We start from the raw sequence: 20,976 nt of genomic DNA on the forward strand, positions 1-20,976 counted from the left end.
ACTCCTCAAGTTCTCTCGGTACCCCTTCAGTGGGTCTTCCCTGCACCGCATTCAGTGCAGACTGTGAAGAGCGGCACTGGGGGCCTGCAAACGCCACCCTCTCTGTCCTACCAGCTGTGTCTCTATGTCTCTGCACTCACTGCCCCATCCACGTAAGCCACGGCACCGGACTTCCTCCCGGTCCACGCCTACCGTCCTGCCCTCTACACCTGTAACCTCCTCCTGGGAAACCTCCTCATCGACGGGCCCGTCCCTAGTGCTCACCCCGTAAATCCTTTCCTGACTTCCCTGTAACTCAGCGCGGCCCCCCTCTCCTTCCCTCAGGCTCTTTACGTCGCGGTAACCTTTCCCTTCTCCCCAGGGATAGATGGCGAGCCCCTTGAAGGCAGGGACTGTACTTTCTTATTGCTGCATCCCTGACGGGCTAGCACAGTGCCTCGTTTATTGGAGAGACTCCATCTCCGCTGAGCTGTGCAGAAAATCATGTATGTTTTTTTATAGAACACAAGCGTGAAGGCAGGTGAGGTCATTCTTGGCTCAAGCCTTTAGAAAAGAAGGAGGCCTCCCGTTCCCTCCAAACACTGTTACTCACCCTCCTAATGAGCGATCAACAGCCAGTAAGTGACTCAGCCTGGGGATGTGATTCAAAGCTGCAACAGACGTGAGCCTGAGTCACACTGGCAGCTGGGCAGTTCTGTCCTGCTTTTCATCCGAAAAGCCGGAGGGAACGGCCACAAGAACGAGCGAGTGAACCAGGGGCAGATGTTGTAATTGGACAAACAGCTCGAAGCTAGGTTTCCAAGTGTGGCAGGTGGCTCATTATGCGTGACAGAGGCAAGAGAGCAGGCTAATCAGGCCTAGATCCCACAGCTGCGGAGATTCAAGCCCTGTGCAGTACGCGCTCCGGGGGGACCGAGTGTGAGGGAGGGCGTGTGTGTGAGGTGGGCCCGTGGGATGCTTTCACTTTGCCGGTAGAGCAGAAAAGTGCAAATATGCACATCAGATACTACGTGAAAATTAGCAGTGCTGTATTTGCTGTTGACCTTTTTATTTTGGCGAAAACTCTTAAGATTGACCACGTTCTAAATTATGAATAACTCAACTTAGAAATTATTTACGAGTCTACACTGAATTTTACAGTGTTCAAACAGGAAAGAAGCCTATCCCATTTTTTAAAAAAGGGTGAGAAAGAATCAAATTTAAAAAATAATCTGGATTGAGTTAAAAAATCTTCTGGGAGTATGTTTGCACATTTTGAGTATAAACAAAAGTTTTCTCACTAACACAGAATTTTAGAAAGGGGTTTAGGATCATCTGCTAAGATAGCCTCGGTCCTTTTATCTGACTGGGGACACAATCCTTGCAGGAACATGCAATAATCTTATTTCTAAGCGCTGCTCCAGTTCAGCCTATGGAAAGGCATGGCAGGAGGAAGGAAGGAACATTAGAGGAAAGAAGAAAAGAAGGAAGGTGACGGGTTGGGGGGCAACGCAGTTAGGAAAGACAGCGAAAGGCAGGAAGAAAGACGACTGTAGGAGAGCAAGACCCAGAGAGATGGGAGCTTCAGAGGCGCCTGGCATGTCTGAAATCATCAAAGGGGACGAAGGCTTTGCCATCAAGGGAGGTGCGAGGAGATGCAAGATGATGCAGACACGGCGGTGTGGGGGGAATCCACACTTTCCAAAAAGCAACAGAGGACCTCAAAGCTGCATAGTTACAGAAACATTCAAGGGTAGACAAACTGTGACCTGAAGAAAGTGCCACAGCAATTAAGAAAGAAACAGCCACTAATACTTAAGTTTCTAACCCCCAGGCGTGTGGTACGACTTTTAGTCTATTATGTCCTTTAATCCCAATGCCAATCCAGGGGGTAGGCATGGGTAGACCCACGTGATGGATCAGGTAACTGATAGGGAGGGTAAGGAGCTGGTCTGAGATCTCGCGTCTGGTAATGGAGCCAAGGTCTGATCCCAGCGGACTCCTTCATTCACTCACTCATTCATTCACTCTCTCAACAGATGTTCACCACTGGACACGGCCAAGCTCCTGGGTGTCACTTACTGGAAGTAGCTGGTGAAGAAAACAGACAAATTCCTTGCTCTCGGGACCTTATCATCTAGTAAGAAAGACAGTCAATAGCTAAATTAACCAATGTCTAATTATAAAATTTGAGAGATACTAGGAATGAAACGGCCAGAGAGGAGTAATGGAAAATAAAGCAGGCCAGAGAGTCTGACGGAGCCTGAGGGTTGGGAAGGGGCCACAGAGGAAGGAAAAAGCCCACAGAGGTGAGGGAGCTCGGGGGGGGGGGGACGTGCAAACGCCCCCCCGCGGGAGAAGACGCACGGACAGAGCGAGGTGGGCAGGCCCGGAACGTTTTATTCTAGGTGCTCTGGGAAGGCAAAGAATGATGTTACCCGGGCTAGGTGTGAACAGGCAGGAGGCGCTGGCGGGGTTCTAGGAGAGATGACAGTGGCGTGGCCGTGGCTGGTGACAGGGGAGGTGGAAGGGTGGACTGGAGACGGAGCGTGGTGGCAGGAAGAAGAGGCCTGGGGGACAGAAGGGATGTGAGGGGCGCAGGAGGGGGAGCCACCGAGAACCACGCTAGTCCTGGGCGCTGCCCTGCCGTGTATGCATGTATGCCTTTGATCTTCTTGGCATGCTTCTTTCTTCCTTTTTTAAAATTATAGTTGATTTACAATGTTTCAGGTGTACAGCAAAGTGATTCACTCACATATGTACATATATATATATACATATGAATATATCTGTTCTTTTTCAGATTCTCTTCCATTATAGGTTATTTCAAGATACTGAGTATAGTTCCCTGTGCTATACAGTAGGTCCTTGTTGGTTTTCTATTGATATCCTACATCTTAGCACATTTCTTATACCGAAGAGTGAGCTAGATTTTAAACTGATTTTCAAACTGGTGTTTTACTTGTGTATCTTTTATATTTAATTCATGTGCTAAAATCTCCGTTTCCACACTGAGCTCACCCTGGGATGGCCACCCTGCCCTGGTCCACACTGTCCACGAAAGGATGGGGCAGAGCAGGGAGAAGTCCTTTCTAACCGGGCCACCTGGGGTAGGACCACAGCTCTGCCATTTCTCTGGGCAGATACAGAGAAGTCACAGCGCTAAGCCTCAGACTTCACATTCACACGTGGCAACTCTCTCACCGTTTGCTTGTGAGAATCAAATAAGATCACTTGCAGGAAGTCCTGGCCTGTAGCAGGAAGTCAGTGTTAGACTCTCCCCTTCCTTTCCTTCCCCATAATGGTAAGGAGAAGGCCATCAAGAGGTCCTCCGAGAACCCCCCCCGTGACAGACGCACGGTCTGAGACTGTCTCGGGTAACTGGGATGCACTCCAGGGAGGACTGCAGATCCCGTGTGGGGTCCTGAAGTGTCCATGCACGGCAATTCTCGCTCTATAACAACGACCTCAGCCCCTGCCTAGGGGGGCTGCCAGATAAAATACAGGATGCACGGTTAATTTGGCTTTCAGATAAACCACAAGTATTTTTAATGTATAAGTATATTCCAAACACTACTTGGGACATACTTATACTAAACATTTTCCATTGTTTAACTGAAAGTAAATTTGACTGAGCATCTGCTATTTTTTTTTTCTTTCTAAATATGGCAAATCTGCGACCAGGCAAATCTCTGCATTGATCAGGAATAACTGCTCCCACACTCTCCCTTCACAGTCCCCCGAGATGCTCCAATTCTTCTCTGTACTAGAGGTTATGTCCCTCACCACCCTGGTTCTCTACTGCTTCTCTTTCTTTCTTCTCTGCATATTTCATGCACCCCCCTCTCACTCCTATCATATCAATATAGGAAGGTCCAAAGTCTCTGGAGTAGCCTTCTGGTAGGTCCGGAATTTGACTGCAGGGTCATAAAGGATGCTGCTGTGGGGACCGTGTGTGTGTGCGTGCGCCTGCTGTGTCCACTTCTTAAAACGAGGACTGTGTTAACCACGCATCACAGGGAATACATCTGGAAAGTTTTGTAGTAGCAGTGAATTAAACTTGCATCCACACCACGGAAGCTAATGGAAGCTGCTTAGACCCTCTGAGTAGAATCAGTTAGTGAATAAACTGAAGGAGAAAAAGCTTTGAGTTCATTCAATAATCACCACTATCAAAAGTCAAGAGTTGGAAACCCTTTGTTTTAAATCACACTACAGGAAAAGCACTTGAACGTGAGGGCTACGGTTTCATCTGTCTGAAGGCGCCTTTTATACAGTACATACTCGGGAGCTTCCGTTCCCAGTTTCAGTGCTGAGGGTAAGAACGGAAGAGGGCAAGCAACCAGTTAGTTCCAGAGGCATCCCGAGAAGCATTCCTGTTTACCGTCCCACAGCAAGACAAGGAGCTTTGTCCAGAAGGAGAAACAACACACACAGAGAGACAGCTCTGTTATTTGCACATTGTCAGGTGAACTTAAAGCACCTCCTATCAAGAGTTACTTCACAGCCTGGTACAAGCTCGTTTTCTCTCTGTGGACTGGGAACAGAAAGTTCAGACCGGTGCCCGTCCGAGGACAACACTTTGAGCAGCAGTGGTAGAGGAGACCCCAGAATTTTATACGCCACACCCTCAGTAAAACAACACAAATGGGGAGATCTCCCCCTTCTGGCCACTTCGTGGACCAAAGACCCTCTTATTCCCTTTCAGTGAAGGCACAAAATATGTTTTGCACTCTAACCATCTAAGTAAGTCTAGGTATCTATGGAAACGCGCGCCCAGGTCAGAAAGGGGAGGGGTTGTGCTTACTCTTCTTGTCGTAAGTCACTGACGCTGCGGTCCAGGGAGATCATGTCACTCGCCACCATGTTAAATCCAAACTCTTTAATGCTGGCTTGAACTGCATGTTTGAATTCTGGTCCCAAAACCAACGGCTTGGCTTTCTCTCCAGGGCCACCAACCACTCCATGAGGCTCGGGCTCTTTGGGTTCAAAGTTACCGAGGACCCCTGGGCGGAGCACAGGATCACGGTACGTGAAAGTCTGAGGCTTAAATGTGAGATACTGCCTCTGCATTATGTCTTTCTGGTTATCTCCTCCAGCATGGCGCTCTTGTTCATGTTTGGCCTTGTTTTTTCTTCTAATAGACTCTAAGTCCACTTCTACTCCTTCAACATGAGGCCAGGGCACCACGGGTTTGAATCTGTCATCCCCAGGAGCTAGTCCATTGCCCCCTCGGTCAGGCATGGGGTTATTAACAGCTCTGTCTTCCTACACAAAAGGGAGGGGGATATACAGTGAGTACATGAAGGCAACCACAACAGAGTTTATGACACCAATTTTCATGTTTTCAAAATAGCTGAGGCAACAATCAAATGGTCTGAAATATGAAACAGAAGCAGGCCATGAATCAGGGCCCCCATTAGAAGGTACCTTTCCCAGGGGGAGCCAAGAAGAGACTATTTCCTTGCCTAACCGTTCCAAGACAAAGAGGTGGATGCATTTTTTTACTTCTCCCCTTATAAACACGACTCTATCAAAGACCCCTTAATAAAGCATATTGCTGTTTTCTTTCTTTTTCCCTATTTTTTTGGCTACGCTGTGCAGCATGTTGGATCTTAGTTCCCCCACCAGGGATCGAACCCATGGCCCTTGCAGTTGGAACCACGGAGTCTTAACCACTGGACCGCCAGGGAAGTCCCAAAGCACACTGTCACAGGTCAGAGCAAGGAGGTTCTAGGACCTGTGACTAAAGGAGGCACTTAACAGGTCCTGTTGTACAGTGTGGTTTTCCCAGTTATCTGGTGTACGAAGAATATGATGTTTTGTCGGTCACACAGCCACATGGTGGCCGTGCTGTTAGGCATCGCCCACCCCGAGGCTGGCTTCGTGCTCCAAATGCCAGAGGAACAGGGCTGGGATTTGCACTCAACAGCCCCCATTAGGTATTTCCTGCTCAGTGAAAGTTTAGCTGAGTTCCAAACTATATTAGAAAAAAAAAAAAAAAAAGCCCTAGTGACTGTAACTGAGTCAGCTGGGGCTTTTAAACCACACCCAGTACCTAAGTTGGCCACGTTCCAGAAGCGTCCCAAGGAAGCACAGACGCTGTGTGTACAGGTATTCTGGGAGGGGTGTCTCCCTTTCCTCACCCCCTGCACATATCTTCCCATCAGAAGTCCTGAGTGCACGGTGTCCCTGGTGGCGCAGTGGTTGAGAGTCCGCCTGCCAATGCAGGGGACACAGGTTCGAGCCCTGGCCCGGGAAGATCCCACATGCCAGGGCGCAACGAAGCCTGTGTGCCACAACTACTGAGCCCACATGCCATGACTACTGAGCCTGCGCTCCAGAGCCTGCGAGCCACAACTACTGAAGCCCGTGTGCCGCAACTACTGAGCCCGCGGGCCACAACTACTGAAGTCCGCGCGCCTAGAGCCCGTGCTCCGCAACAACAGAAGCCACCACCATGAGAAGTCTGCGCACGGCAACAAAGAGCGCCCCCCCCCCCCCCCGCCGCTCGCTGAAACTAGAGAAGCCCACGCACAGCAACAAAGACCCAACGCAGCCAAAAATAAATACATAAAGAAACAAACATTAAAAAAAAAGAAATTCTTAGTGCTTTTGCTTCTGCGGTGTCACATGTGAAGTTTTTCCTGAATCCATGCACAGAGCCTTGTTTCTCAACGTCAGCATCACCTCCGTGGCTTTAAGTATACTGACGTCTGCGTCCCACCCCTCAGACACTGTGATTTAATTGGTTGGGGCATCAGAATTTTAAAAGCTCCCCAGGTGATTTCAATATACATCAGGCTTGCGCTCCTCTGGCTTAAAGGGAGCACCTCCAGCTATAACCAGCAGAGGTCGATAGAGAATGTGTGCAGCTGGGCTGGAGCGAGGTGAAGAGGTCAGAACCGGAACCGCAGACGGCCGGCTGGTCTGCCACCCCCCTCACGCCAAGATCCCCTGGTTCCTTAAGAGATTCATGAAAGAATTAGTACCCCCCTCCCACTGACATGTTTCTACAGTGTTAGAGCTGTCTTGAAAAATGAAGTTAAAAACTTTAAAGAGTACAGAAGTAAGGCTCCAGGTGTGATGCTGATATGCAGGTTGCCGTCTACCAGTAGTTTATCTAGAGACAACGGTCTCTTTGGAAAGTCAGCTAATTCAAATGTGAATTTAGTCGATGATGAAGTTTTGGTAACGCCTAGCTAAGGATTGACTTGAGAGAGTTCAAAAAGGAATTTAACAAGTTTATCTCTTTGTTTAGGTAACACTATAAGCATGTGATACAAAATTCAAAGGATCGCAAAGGGCATACAGTGAAAGGCAAGTTTTCCTACCTTCCCTTCCTCAGAGGTGCTCACAGCCAGCACTTCCTTGTGAACCTTCCTAGAGATATTACATGCAGATATGAACACACATGTGTATGTATGACAAGAATTTTTTTCTGAACGTGGGACACAGATTTTAATTGACCGATTAATTTTAAAAGGAACCGTAAGACGTTACAACCAGTTCAAAGGTGAATCCAAAGAACAGACAAATACATAAATATCAAGAATACTGCAAAGAATTTACAAATAGAGGCAAAACTGGTAAAACTGGTCAATATCCAGAGAGCAGTAACCGACTGCATTCCACAGTACATGACTGCCATTTCAATGGACAAGACGTCTGTGCATTACTAGCAGTTTTCTATCATTTACAGGATGGTAAAACAGCTCAGAGATAATGAAAGGGTGAGATAACATAGAAAGCCGAGTTAGATAATGCACCCCATAATCTTTCTGGTCCATTTCAAAGTTTCTCCACAATTTTCCTCCTGTAGCACAAAACAACATAAGATGCAGCACTTCGCCTAACCATCTAATGTGATGCCTATCCAGGTATAGGTGGATAAGCCTTCTGGATCAGGTTTCTGACCACCGCACACCTGAGTCGAGTAGTAGGGACGTAGCTGAAGCCTAACCTGTGAGCTCTAAGGGTCAGAGTAGGGCTAGACTGGAGGCAGGAAGCAGCCTTGCCCGAGATCCGTGTCCCGAAGCACTGAGGGCTCTGGTGGGAATTAACCCATCCTGAGGAGAGGAAGCCAAGCACGCCTCTGTCACAAAGAGGCAGGCGCGGAAGCTGGGGGTGATTCCAGTGATGGGAAAGTGTCCTTTTCTCCACTTATCTCCTGGCTCTTTCCAAAATTATACTATACAACCGCAGTGTTGTAATAAACAAATTAAAATAGAGAGGTCATTATAAAACTCTCAGATACTGGACTCAAGTCGTTGATGTTGAACCAAGTACCCCACAAAAAAGGAGGAAGACATGGTCCCCCCACTTCAACTTTCCACATCAAGGCTCCAGTGAACCAGTAACGGGGTAGGTAAAGAATGAGGGGAGGGGAAAAGGGACAGAAAAGTACACTGAACAGGTCACTGAAGGTCAACAGAGCATCCTCTGTAGTGCCTAATATTCCACTGGGGGAAAACGGCTTACTGGAAGAATGCGCAACATGAGAGCACGTGAAATCAGGTACCCGAATTGTGAGAGACGTGCTGTGGTTTAGGTGCGTGGGGTCTGATGCGAGACTCGCCAACTTAAACGTTTCTCAGACTCCCCCACCTCAACAAGAGAACGTTTAATGGATTCGAACTTCGTGCTCATCTTCCTCCAAAAATTGTTTCGATCTTCCCTTTGTCTAACCTTTGACTCTTTTTGGCCGCCAGGCTCGTGCGATCTTGTTTCTGGACCAGGGACCGAACCCAGGCCCTCGGCAGTGAGAGCTCAGAGACCTAACCACTGGACCACCCAGGAGTCCCCTAACCTTTGCTTCTTGGTGTTCTCTGTAGATCTGTTAGGGCCCTGCCTGTCACTCCTACTCACTCTGGCGTCTCCTCTCCCAAGCGAGGTGCAGGTTCATTTGATCTTTCCTACCCCCGTTTCCTCAGCCCACATCTTGCTTCTCATCTCCGGGCCCACAGTCAACTGCTTCCTCAACATGTCTGCTTGAATCAAACTGGCACCTAAACTGAAAAGACCCCAGAATGAACTTCCCATTCACCCCACGTCACACACCCGTTTCCATTACTGTCCTCCCCACCTCGGGGACGGGAGCCACTGCCCACTTGACCGATCAAACACCAGTCCTACGTTGCATCCCCAGCCGCTTGTTCTGACAGCCTACCCATCCCTGACTCCTGTCAACCCTACTGCCTTGTGTAGCTCCTGAGCCCGGTCACTTTCTCCATACCCTCACTGCCGTGAAGTAAGATTCGTATTCTACGGCAAGACAAGAAAAATTTCAACACAGAAGTTCTTCTCTGCCCCTTGGCCTCCTCTCTCCCCCACTGTGCACTGTGTGTCTGCATTATACATCAACCCAACCCCCCATCGGCAGAAACACCTGCTCGGCCATCGAGAGCGACTTTCTCCCAGCATCAACAAGACACCTGCTTAAAAGACAACGTTCCGTCTTGAGCTTGTAAGGGCTCACGTGACCCACCACGATGCCACTTAGATCTGGATCATGTAAACTGTCAATGATACGGCATTGGACGTAGCGCCCTCTGTCTCAAAAAACTTACATACCTGTGCCCGGACTCCTAACAGGCAGAACAGTTCTCAGAGCTTTCTGAGATGCTCTTCCTGGGTTATAATCCTCAAATTTGGCTCAAAAATTTTTTTCCATTTCTTTCGTAGATTGATTAATTTTTCTGCCAACACTGCCAAGGCCACTCTGCCCTCTTAACAGGATGACTAGAACAGGAAGAACAGTGACGACTGCAAACACTGTGTTCTAAGTGCTTCACGCATATTAACCTCTTCAACGACAAGAGTCAGGTTCTGTGATTACCACCCCCATTGCACAGACGGAAGAGCCAAAAGAGAAGTGACCTAATGTCGGGATCAGTACAAGGCAAGGCTGGAACGTGCATCCGGGCAGAGCCCGTGCGCCTGAACCCCGGGCATTAGTGCTTCTCCCTCCAACGCGTGCACTCGCTGTCTCTCGTCATTACTGTTCTGCACAGCAGCCGGTGTGACTTCCCTGAAATTCAAGTATGAACACGTCCCTTCCCCTGCTTCCAGGCTCCACGCCGGCCCCCTTCCCTCAGGAGAGCAGACACTCTTCCCAGAGCTTTTCTGGCTCCAGCCTGCACTCATCTCTCCACCTCACCCCCTGGGGCAGGAGCAGGAAACACTCCAGGCTTTTTAGACCTCAGGGTCTCTGCCGCAGTTACTCAAGATGCCATTATAGTGCCCAGAGCAGCCACACAGTACGTAACCGAATGGGTACAGCTGTGTTCCCACAAAACCTTGTTTACAAAGACAGGCTAATGGGGATGGATTTGCCCCCAATCCCTACACTAGACTGGAAGTTCCGTGGAAGGGGAGGGACCACGTCCATGGGATGCACCACTGCACCCCAATGCACGCAATCCTAAGTATTTACTGAATAAATGCATGAATCCTACAATATCTGCCTGACTTATGAGAGAGAGTCTGAGAGGGAAAGGGAGAACACGGACAGGGAAAGAGGGGCTTGATCAGACAGAAGCTTCCTAGCGATACTTTATATTCTCTGAAGAGCGGAGGACCTAACTTTATATTCTGTGCACAGTGCTGTATTCTTAATAACGCTGTATAACAGACACCAGAAAAATTGAATTTGCTCACTTCTCAAAGCCTCCATGTCATTAAATCTGAAGGCAAAACCAAATATGAGAATTGTCTGCCTAACCCCAAGTCAATTAAGAATAATCACGTCAAATCGTCATGTTACATGATTCAAAGGATGACTGTAAAGTAGTACAACACTCAACTCCCCGGAGAGGGAGAACTACAGGCTCCTTCTGCCTGGGAGGGAATGAGAGTCAGCAGTTGCCTTTGTGATTTGCTGGTGTTCAGATACCTTCATAAGCACGAGCTGATTTCCTTAACAGTCAAAATCAACGGATCACTATTGATGATTGGAAATGGAAAACAGAATCGGGAGATAATCTTCTAAGATCAGTATGTTTGTAAAGGTGGAAATGTACTGAAAAACAGAATCACGAATCACCAGATGGAAATACGAGGTTAATAGGAATCAGGTCAGACTACTCACTTTCCATGTTACAATTCACCAAGCTCCCCCTTGACCCCAAATCGCCCTTACGCACGATATCTTTCCCAGATGGTCATGCCTCGGTAGAAATGATATGAATACAAAGGAATTTAGAGCAAAGGAAAGTAACACAGCCTTGGATCTGAAATTCGAGGTGAGCCTAGAAAGCTAAGCTCATAATGAGGAGCTTCTGCAGCCACCAGATCTCTTGAGAAATCAGCTCTGCTTTGGGACGCGTCCGCCACTAACAACTGCTCGCGATTTGGCTGTCATTCTGCCTGAGCCACAGGGTTTACAACATAACAGGTCAAATTGAATTCTACAGTTTAAAGACCCTCTTGATAAATTAGAAAAATCCGAGCTGCATCCCTTCTCCAGCTGCACTCACTCACCTAGGAGGAGCAGAAGACAGCAGGGAGGGAGGGATGAGAAGAGTCAACGAAGTTCAGAAGAAACGGGGTGAGCCTGTGGGCGGGGTGTCCCCAGACTCTCCCCAGCGTGCGGCAGGATGTAGGCATGGGTGGGGTGCTCCAGCCTCAGCACCCGGTTTCTCTCTGGTTACTACAGCTGGTTTCTGAGCTGGCCCAGCCCCTGCTGACATCCTGTGCTCAGGAAGACCACCCACTCTGGCTCCTTTCAGAGGCCTGAGAGTTGACCGCACTGCCCTGGGCGTCGGTGGCCCTTCTGGGGCATGGTGGGTGGGGGGAGGGGAATGAAATGAAAAAAAAATATTTAAAAATATAGGTGTCCTCCTAAAAAGTGGCTATATGACATTTTTGAACATTTACTCATGTTAATAAAGGGAGATTTCCATTGTAAAAGAGCCTCCTGATAGTCGAGATTTGTAGATTTGTATTTTTGTGCATATCACATGGTATTCTTAAAAGAAGTGTCCATCTGCACTGGCACAATGATTTTCTGAAGACAAATTTGCGATCTGCCTGACTTGTATAATGAGAAACTTTCAGTTTGTATGTAAAATACTACATAGTCAGTAGAAAAGTATCAACTATTTTGGGGCAACCAACTATGTGAGTTATTGAAGACAGCCTCGTGAAGGTTATCTAAAATTAGCTACATTTTCTGATGCCTGGAGCCGGCTCTCAGTTGATGCTGTCTAGCATCCTTTAGTCCACTCCCTCTGAAGGCTGCAGGTTCCCTTTTTAAGCAGAAGGCAAAGGCAAGCACTTCATCCCAGCTGTTTCTAATCCACTCAAGGCTTTTCCTCCAGGTCAATCTGGATGCTGAGAGTGGGAAACACTGACCCCTTCCAGCCTTTAACATTATCCAAGAAACAAAACAAGAGTTAAGCAGCTTTCTCCCCACCACTATGTACAAAAACATTGCCACGTCAGTTTCATTATGTTCCACCTTTGGATAATAATTATGCACTGACAGTATCCCAAGTTATAAATAAGACGGTGTCCAATTTCCATCGTTTTCTCTGGTTCAAGTAAATACTTCAGTACGTTTCTAATATTTAACATTACTCATACCATTGGACACTGTATGTGGGTACACTTTTCTTCTTGTGTTTGTGGGCGCACCTCTTCATTCAGGGTTTAGGAACACCACTCTTTAACTGGCAAGAAATATTACCTTTATCTCACCAGAACCCAAACTTAATGGACAAGTAAGAATTTCGTTATAGGACATACATTTATTTAAACTGTTTCACAGATGAGAGGCAATACTAAAAAGAAAGACTTCTGAAATATTAAAAAAGTTCTAATTTTTAAGTTTGATCTCTTTCAACTCTAGATTACTCCAGTGATTAGGTATAGTTTAAAAGCGGTTGACAGTGATATTAGTAAGCGTGGGTAATAAAATCCATCATATGGTACACTTTAAAACAAAACTTGGTTTAACCAAACTAAAATAAGTGATCAAATTGGTTAAAATTATGATAAAATTTACTTTTTAATAACCATGTCAATGCACTGCATTTTTTAAAAGGTATCAGGGTAAACTGCAAATTCCTTAGTAATAAAAACTTTCCATTTTCAACATATAAATTCAAATTACAACTGGAAAAAGGGAGATTTCACACAAGATCCTTCTCTGCATTAACACTATAATCTCTAATGTTCTATTTTGTAAATGTGAAATTATCATTAAGCACCAGTTGTTCAAGCCAGCAGGTTTGAACGCCCCCCGGGCCCCCATTCTCCCAGGTCCCGAATATTTCTAACACTGTTCTTCCCAAATTGCCTTAGGATCTGTTCACATGTTTCTCCCCAGTCAGACGAGGGCTCTCGGAGGACGGTTATCTGTGTGTAGACAGTAGGTACTCAATGCGTGCTTCTTCATGGACTGAGCAAATGGGGAACATCTAGCTGGGGGGGGGGGTCACATCACTTATTTATCTGCTGGAATATAAACTGGCTTTGAATCCACTGTCTTATGCCACTGCTGGACTTGGTTTAAGTTAGCATTTTGAGAATCCAAATGAGATAACTGAAAACATTACTTTCCCTACAAATCTAAAATTTGAATAATCCTTTTTTTAGTTTCTCTTCTTCAGATCTGAATAAATCATGTCTGCAAGGGAAATTTGTTATTTCATGGAAAATGAGTACTTCATTTAAACACAAGAAAGTAAACCTGCTGGTGTTAGTCTGAGCCTCTAGTCCAATTTATCTTGCCAATGGTCTCCTGCTAAATTTGGTCCTTGTTTTTAAAACAGAAATAAGCTAGAGATTCTAAATCAGGTCAGAAAACGACCAGATAGTACTCAAGAGGGAATACATTAAAAGAAGAAATGGGCAGATAAAGGACCAAAATATAGGTTAATGTCTACAAATAGGAAAATAACAAACTGGTTATCCTTTCACAAAAAACTTTTATTTCGGGCTTCCCTGGTGGCGCAGCGGTTGAGAGTCCGCCTGCCAATGCAGGGGACACGGGTTCGTGCCCCGGTCCGGGAGGGTCCCACATGCCGCGGAGCCGCTGGGCCCGTGAGCCATGGCCGCTGAGCCTGCGCGTCTGGAGCCTGTGCTCCGCAGCGGGAGAGGCCATAGCAGTGAGAGGTCCGCGTACCGGAAAAAAAAAAAAAAAAAAAACTTTTATTTCTGAGACTGTTTAATGGCCCAGATCAAAGTTACTATCATAGACAACTAACCAAGAGGTCTATGAAACATGCAATGTGAACACCTTGACGAAATCCAAATAACTTTTATTTTTCATGCCTTAGCTCATTAACGGAGTCATATATCTACTTTACAGGTTTAAAACAATATTTATTATTGTGAATATTTAGTATTAAATCTCTAGCTGATTCGAACTGAATTTTAAGAATCAAACATAGGTACTAAACAATTGATCAATAAATCGGGACTTCCTACGTGGTCCAGTGGTTAAGACTCTGTGCTCCCAATGCAGGGGGCACGGGTTTGATCCCTGGTTGGGGAACTAAGATCCCGCACGGCGTGGCCAAAACAAACAAAAAACCAAAATCAATAAATCATTTTGTAGTAGATTTCAAAAGGTGACGAAGCTATATTTGCCAAAGTTTATGCCATCATTTCAGTGGTAACAGCACAGATGTCGAGACAGGGCTGTAAGAACAAGGCACACCAATGTCACTTAAAAGCCCCATCTCCCACAGGTAATGAAAGGTGGATTATAATACCTCTTAGAAATCATAAAAGGATATAGTGGGTAACTCTGTGTTTGGGAGCTAAGCAATTACTGAACTTTAAAAAGAAAGTTCCTAAGTGGTATTTTCATTCTAAAATTTCTTTTTAAATTGTCAACATTTCATAATAAATATCCTACCACATTATTCCTACAAAATGACCTGTCTAAAAATAAGAAAAGTATTGGGGAAAGAGTGAGGAGAAAAAGATGAAAGCAAAGCAAAGAGAGAAAGAAAGATGGTAAATTAAAATCTGTGAAGATTTTTAAACACATGAATAATTTATGTATGCATATATATTATGTATGTGATGATGGAGAGTGGTAACACACATTTAAAAGCCGAACAGCTTAGTAGGATAAGATGCGAGAAATTAACCCTGCTGAACAGACCCTTTGAAGGAACCATCGCAGCATTCTGTCAGGTGGAGACCGGAGGACCCACTGAGAGCTGAACTGGCAGAAGATGAGGCCCTGCCTGGCCCTCTTCTGCCCACCTGCCCACCCACATACTTTGGGACCTTCTCTCAGCCTGGGACAATCAACTCCACTTTCTTACCTAGAAGAGCTGACACGTGCTCCACTCTCTTTTCCAGATCACCTTTAAAATATTTTAAAAGAGCGAGCCCTACATCCGTCCCTGGGGACCATGCTGTTAAAACTTCTTTTTTCTTTTTTAAATCCAGGCACATGCTTATTTAATCCTATCCTTTGATTCTTGTTTCCAATATAACAATACACTTAATAATCTAATACCAGTCAACGCCAAACAGTTTAACTCTTAATTCTCCTTCACATCTGGTGATCCCAGTGAAAGCACTAATGATTTCCAAATCTTCCTGAAAACTTTCTTGGAAATTATGTCACCAAGATGATCATCAATAATTCTTAGGACATTAAGGAAAACATTTTACTAGGGGAGAGCAGAACGAGGTCAAACGTGGTATCTGTGTCAAGAGAGAACTACGGTAATACCCTTTTGAAAGCTGAGAAAGCAATGTCCTATTACCTCTCCAGGGGAGAAGTTCTAGAATGAACACAGCACTCCCACATGAAGTGCTGCTACTTTGCAGAGGGAAATGCATCAAACAGCCTTTCCTCCAGGGCTTCCTTGCTTTGCCCCGAACATAAAAACAGCATAAAAGCATACAAAACAGCTCATAAAACAGCACGGCAATGTGGGGCTTTACCACACATACACTGTGATTGGTATAAAATAATCTTCTCTTGCAAATCTGAAAATAAAATCACCTCAGGAAAGAAAATACCTCAAGATTTTCAGGGCAGATGTATCATTTTAAAGCGTGGAGTAACATTTACTACATGTACTACCATGTAACATTTACTACCCTGTGGACAAGAAATCCATTTGGGGAGGGGTGACAAGGAATTGTAACTATGTGAGAAAGAAAAATACCCTCAGAGTAGATCAGGGTTATTCATGTAATAAACTTTCTGACCTTTTACCTTTCATCTACAACAGGCCTGCTCTCAAGAGGGAATGCTTATCCAGGGATCCTCTAGTTTATCATGAGCGGTATTTGGCATTCAGGTTAATATTTATATGCGTCATTAAAAGGTTAAAGAACTAAAAAAAAAAAAAAAAAGAAAGGTAAAAGAACTGTCCTTCTAGTTATCCAAGTATTTATTATAGGTCTGCTACCCGCCAGGCGCTCTCTGACGTGTTAGAAGGCGGCCCAGGCTTCTTCGCAGGGGAAGGGAGGCGGGAAGCGGCATGACCTGGGTTTGCAAACACTCCCCATCCCAGAAGCGGTGGGAAGGATTGCGAGATGGGAGGAAGAGTGGGGCCTGGCAGCCTTTCTAGACCGAGGCAAAGGCACCAAAGCATAAAAAACACAGGGACTCTTCAGTGAATGCAAATGGCCTGGTGTAAGGAGTGGAGAGGACCAGTGGGGAGGTGGCAGGAGAAGAAATGCTGGCGGTGCCTCTTAAAGGCCAAGAGGTTCTGACGGCATCCTGTGGAGCGCGGGCGCCTTGCGGGGAGCAGGCCGGCGCAGAGCTGAAATCTGGAGCGAGGACTCTGATGGAGCAGATGAATGCGGAGAGGAGGCCAGATGTTTTCAGAGTAGTAAGAAACCAGTTTAGAAATAAAATGCTGGGAAAAGCTATGCAGGAGAGAATTTCAAGAAAGGAGTCATCAACAGGGCCCAAAACTAGGCGTGTTGTTAAACTAACGAGAACCCCAAGGCCTGAAGGGTGGCTCAGCTCTGCAGCAGGACCCACTCACTGGCTTCAGGACACACGGTGACACCGGCCGAGGCCCAGGAGCCTGGGTCCCGAGGCCTCGGGGCTCCCATGGTATCTCCTCCCCACGCGCAGATGCAGAGCCCACTGTTTCGTCATCCCAGTGCTAGGGGCACCCTGTGGTCCTCGTGTTCTGCCCTACACATTCCTCTGAAGCGTCCGGCTGACGGGCTGTCGAGTACGTGCTGAGCCCCTACTCTCCCGGCCGCGGGGACACAGCGGTGCAAACGCACCCCTGCTACTGGGGGGAGACAGGCAATCAAGTCATCACACAGGTGAGGTGCCACGAGAGGGCTGGTCTAGCCGGGGAGGTTAGGGAAGGCTCCCTGCGAAGGAGGGCTTATGCAGGACGAGAGGTCGAGAGAGGAGGGGAGAGTCCTGCAGAGCCCCCCAGGGACTCACGTGGCTCCAGCACAAAGAGCGGGGGGAGGGATGGTTACCCGTGTGCAGACGGTAGGTACTCAGTGCATCTTTCTAGAACACCGCACAAGCCATTTGAGCGACTTCTCGGCTCTGTGGGAAGCAGGGCCACAGCTGCTGGTGAGGAAGGGGAAGCACCTCGTCACCACGGGGAGAAGCCGGTCCGTCAGGGACGCTGCTCTGACACACCCCAGCCAGCCTCGGCCGGTCACACGCGAGCGCCACCAAGTCTGACAGCCCTTCGCGACGAACGGAACGTTAGAATGCTGGCAAATTAATCTGCGTGGTACTTGGGACAGTCAAGTCTCTCCAGATACTTTGGTTTTATTTGCCAAAATCTTCTGATGGCCCTAAGTCATTCAGGTTAAAAGAAGGAAATTTCCTTCCTTTACTTGGTACTTCGAAGGTGAGCAAGACATTTATCTTGGTATCTACGAATGAAGGAAAGCAGGTAGGAGAGGAAGACAGCAGCCAAGTGTCAGACAAAGCACAGCCCAAGGCAGCAAAGTTCACACAGAGCCTCCAGAGGCTTAGAGTGAAAAAAGGAATTAAAAAGAACCCACAGTGGTAAACCAACTTCTCACCCAAGTGCTTTATTGAAAGCTGATTTCCAAGGTGATGACCACAAAGATGACCACAGGGTGAGGAGGGGGCAGGGCCCTGTGACGAAACGAGCCCGTCTCCTGCCATCCTCGCCATCACCCTCGGAGCAGATGAGAAAACCAAGGCACAGGGTCTGAGGGGCTTGCTGAAAGCCACACACTCTGGGGGTGGCAGGGGCGGGACACAGACCCAGGGTCCCTGACGCCAGAGCCCACGTTCTGGACCACCTTACTCTCTCCCGGGAGGGAGGCAGCCACAAGTTTTTCATACCTTTTAACTATATAAATTGATAAATATCAAGATTTTTGAAATGCAAAAAGTAAAATACAGCCCTTAGAATCACTGTCAATTTCAGTAAATTCATTTCAGCAAAAACGTCCAGACTTCCCCAGCAGTCCAGGGGTCAGGACTCCAGGCTTTCACTGCTAAGGGTGCGAGTTCCATTCCTGGTCGGGGAACTAAGATCCCGCAGGCCACGCAGCACGGCCACACAAAAAATATTTCCTTTAGTTTCAAACCAATACAATGCTATTAACTAGAATTAGTAATAAGTAGTTCAGACAGGGCTGTTTTCATAGAAGTAATCTTCTAGAAATCCAATTGATACTTCAAAAAGTAGTAGTAACTTGTGATGGGGCCCACTAGCCTAGGTGACTATCAGGCTGTAAGCAAATGGAATATATACTCATCTCATGTGACTTTATTTCTACAGAGAAAAATATAAATTATTGTCAGTGCACCTGCTCCCAGTTACATCATCTTAAGATACTTCTTTAAAGGGGAGTTAAATTTAAAAATTTAAATTAAAAAAATTAAAGAAGTTAAGAGTCTTTATCTTACTTTCTCTCCAAAGCAGTAGACACACATGATAAATTAGAAATAAGGAATTAAAAGTAGTTGGATGTTACATTAATTTTGATGTCATTTTTTATTTATTTATTATTGTCAGTTGGTCACTGTGGCACACAGGACCTATTCTGATTTCACAGAAACACAGAATGGTTTTCAGAAATCTTCTATTTGTCTGCCACTGACCAATACGAAGTCAATACAATAAGGTTTTCAAATTGACACTGAGAAAGAGTTACAGCATTTCCATTGCCCAAGTCACCTTACTCCTGTTTTCCTGAAACAGAGCCTCGGTTTCAATCACATGGAGGTCTCACCAAGACCCTATTTTCACCAAATTTCTTGCACATCTACTTTGGGCAATGTGTGTTGCTAGCCTTCTAGAAAGCTAAAAGGCAGTGATGAACCTGAGACACATAAAATCTCTTTTTATAAACATACATCAGTGGTTCTTAAACTTTTTAGGGTCACAAAGATCTCGCACCCTCTCCTCAGGAGAGGAAGAAAAAAAAAAAGTACGAACAGGGGCTTCCCCGGTGGTGCAGTGGTTGTGAGTCCGCCTGCCGATGTAAGGGGCGCAGGTTCGTGCCCCGGTACGGGAGGATCCCACATGCCGCGGAGCGGCTGGGCCCGTGAGCCACGGCCGCTGAGCCTGCGCTCCGCAGCGGGAGAGGCCACGGCAGTGAGAGGCCCGTGTACCAGGAAAAAAAAAAAAAAGTACAAACAGTGTGACTTTGGTAGACTTTTGCGTAGAACCATCTAAGCTGTATGTATCAAGATCCTTCCAATAAAGATGTTAATAAAAAAAAAAATAAATAAAAAATAAATAAAAAAAAAAAAAAAAAAAAAAAGATCCTTAAAAACATTCCCTCCTTCTGACTACAAAATTTCAGAAGTGGGATGTATTCTAGGGGCACAACTCTAATTACAGAAAGGATATTATGCATAAATGTTCAGTGCAACATATACCAGCAAATATACTGGAAACAAACAGAATGTCTATAATGAAGACTAGTCAAGAAAATGAATGCTGCACTTACACAACTGAACAGTACTTAACTATAAAAATGTTTAAGAAAAATAATTCTTGTGGAAAATCCTTATGATATAATGTTAGTTTTTTAAAAGTAGGAGACATACATTGATTATGCATACTGCTTACACCATATGATCTCTTTTTACAAAAAGAAAAGCATAGAAATGACTAGAAGGAAAGAAAGTTAAAAGTAGTAGTTGCCTCTGGTGGTGAGATTGTAGATGATATATTTCTTATGCCTTGGTTTTCCTTAGTTCCTATATTGAACATATGTTAGCATAAAGTTTTTAAAAATTGTTAAGCTTCCTTTCAAACTTTTTTTAAAAATTATTTACTGACAAAAACTGCCTCATTAGAAAACAGTTCGTATAATAACTTGAGATTTTTTTCCTATAAGGAGGCTGTATATCACAGTAAGCTCTAAAGTTTGTTGATTGCCAAAGAGGTTGCCATACATGATTTAGTGATAAAACAGAGAGAGAATACACAACAAGCAGAGCTGAGAGAAGGCTCAGAGAAATAATACTTATAACCACAGAAGGATTAAGCTCAAAGTTCACACACAGGGCACAGCTAGGAATATTCTTCATCTGAGGACACGACCAGACTTTAGGCAGCATTAAAACAAAAACAAAAAAACCCAGCTTTAGCAAATGTTTTAAAAAAGCACAAAAACCAGAATGTGGTGAACTCAATTATTAATCGGTCAATCATCAATTATCAATCACTTAAAAGTAAAGGAGAGAATCATGTCATATCTTCTAAAATGAGACAGTCATGAGGTAGCAGCCCATGTCCTGTACTGCACAGCACTTAACGTGAAGATGCTTTTTTTAAAAATAAGAACAAATAAATACTTCACTACACTTTGTTCTCTACTGATCTCTCCTACTTATACCTGCTCCCAGTTACATCATCTTAAGATACTTCTTTAAAGGGCAGTTAAATTTAAAAATTTAAATTAAAAAAATTAAAGAAGTTAAGAGTCTTTATCTTACTTTCTCTCCAAAGCAGTAGACACACATGATAAATTAGAAATAAGGAATTAAAAGTAGTTGGATTTTACATTAATTTTGATGTCATTTTTTATTATATTGTC

General features: G+C 45.5%; 1 protein-coding gene across 2 annotated transcripts in view; it reads right to left on the bottom strand.

The window, feature by feature from the left end:
• The window catches only part of GALNT7 (polypeptide N-acetylgalactosaminyltransferase 7), a 117,774-nt gene that overhangs the window by 55,198 nt on the left and 41,600 nt on the right, over window positions 1-20,976 (bottom strand). For both annotated transcript variants that reach the window (XM_060015292.1, XM_060015293.1), the window contains exon 2: window positions 4,787-5,247. In XM_060015292.1, coding sequence (XP_059871275.1) covers window positions 4,787-5,247 — 461 coding nt within the window. The remainder of the gene's footprint in view (window positions 1-4,786; window positions 5,248-20,976) is intronic.

Source organism: Delphinus delphis, chromosome 6 (genome assembly GCF_949987515.2).
Source record: "Delphinus delphis chromosome 6, mDelDel1.2, whole genome shotgun sequence".
Taxonomy (NCBI): Eukaryota; Metazoa; Chordata; class Mammalia; order Artiodactyla; family Delphinidae; genus Delphinus; species Delphinus delphis.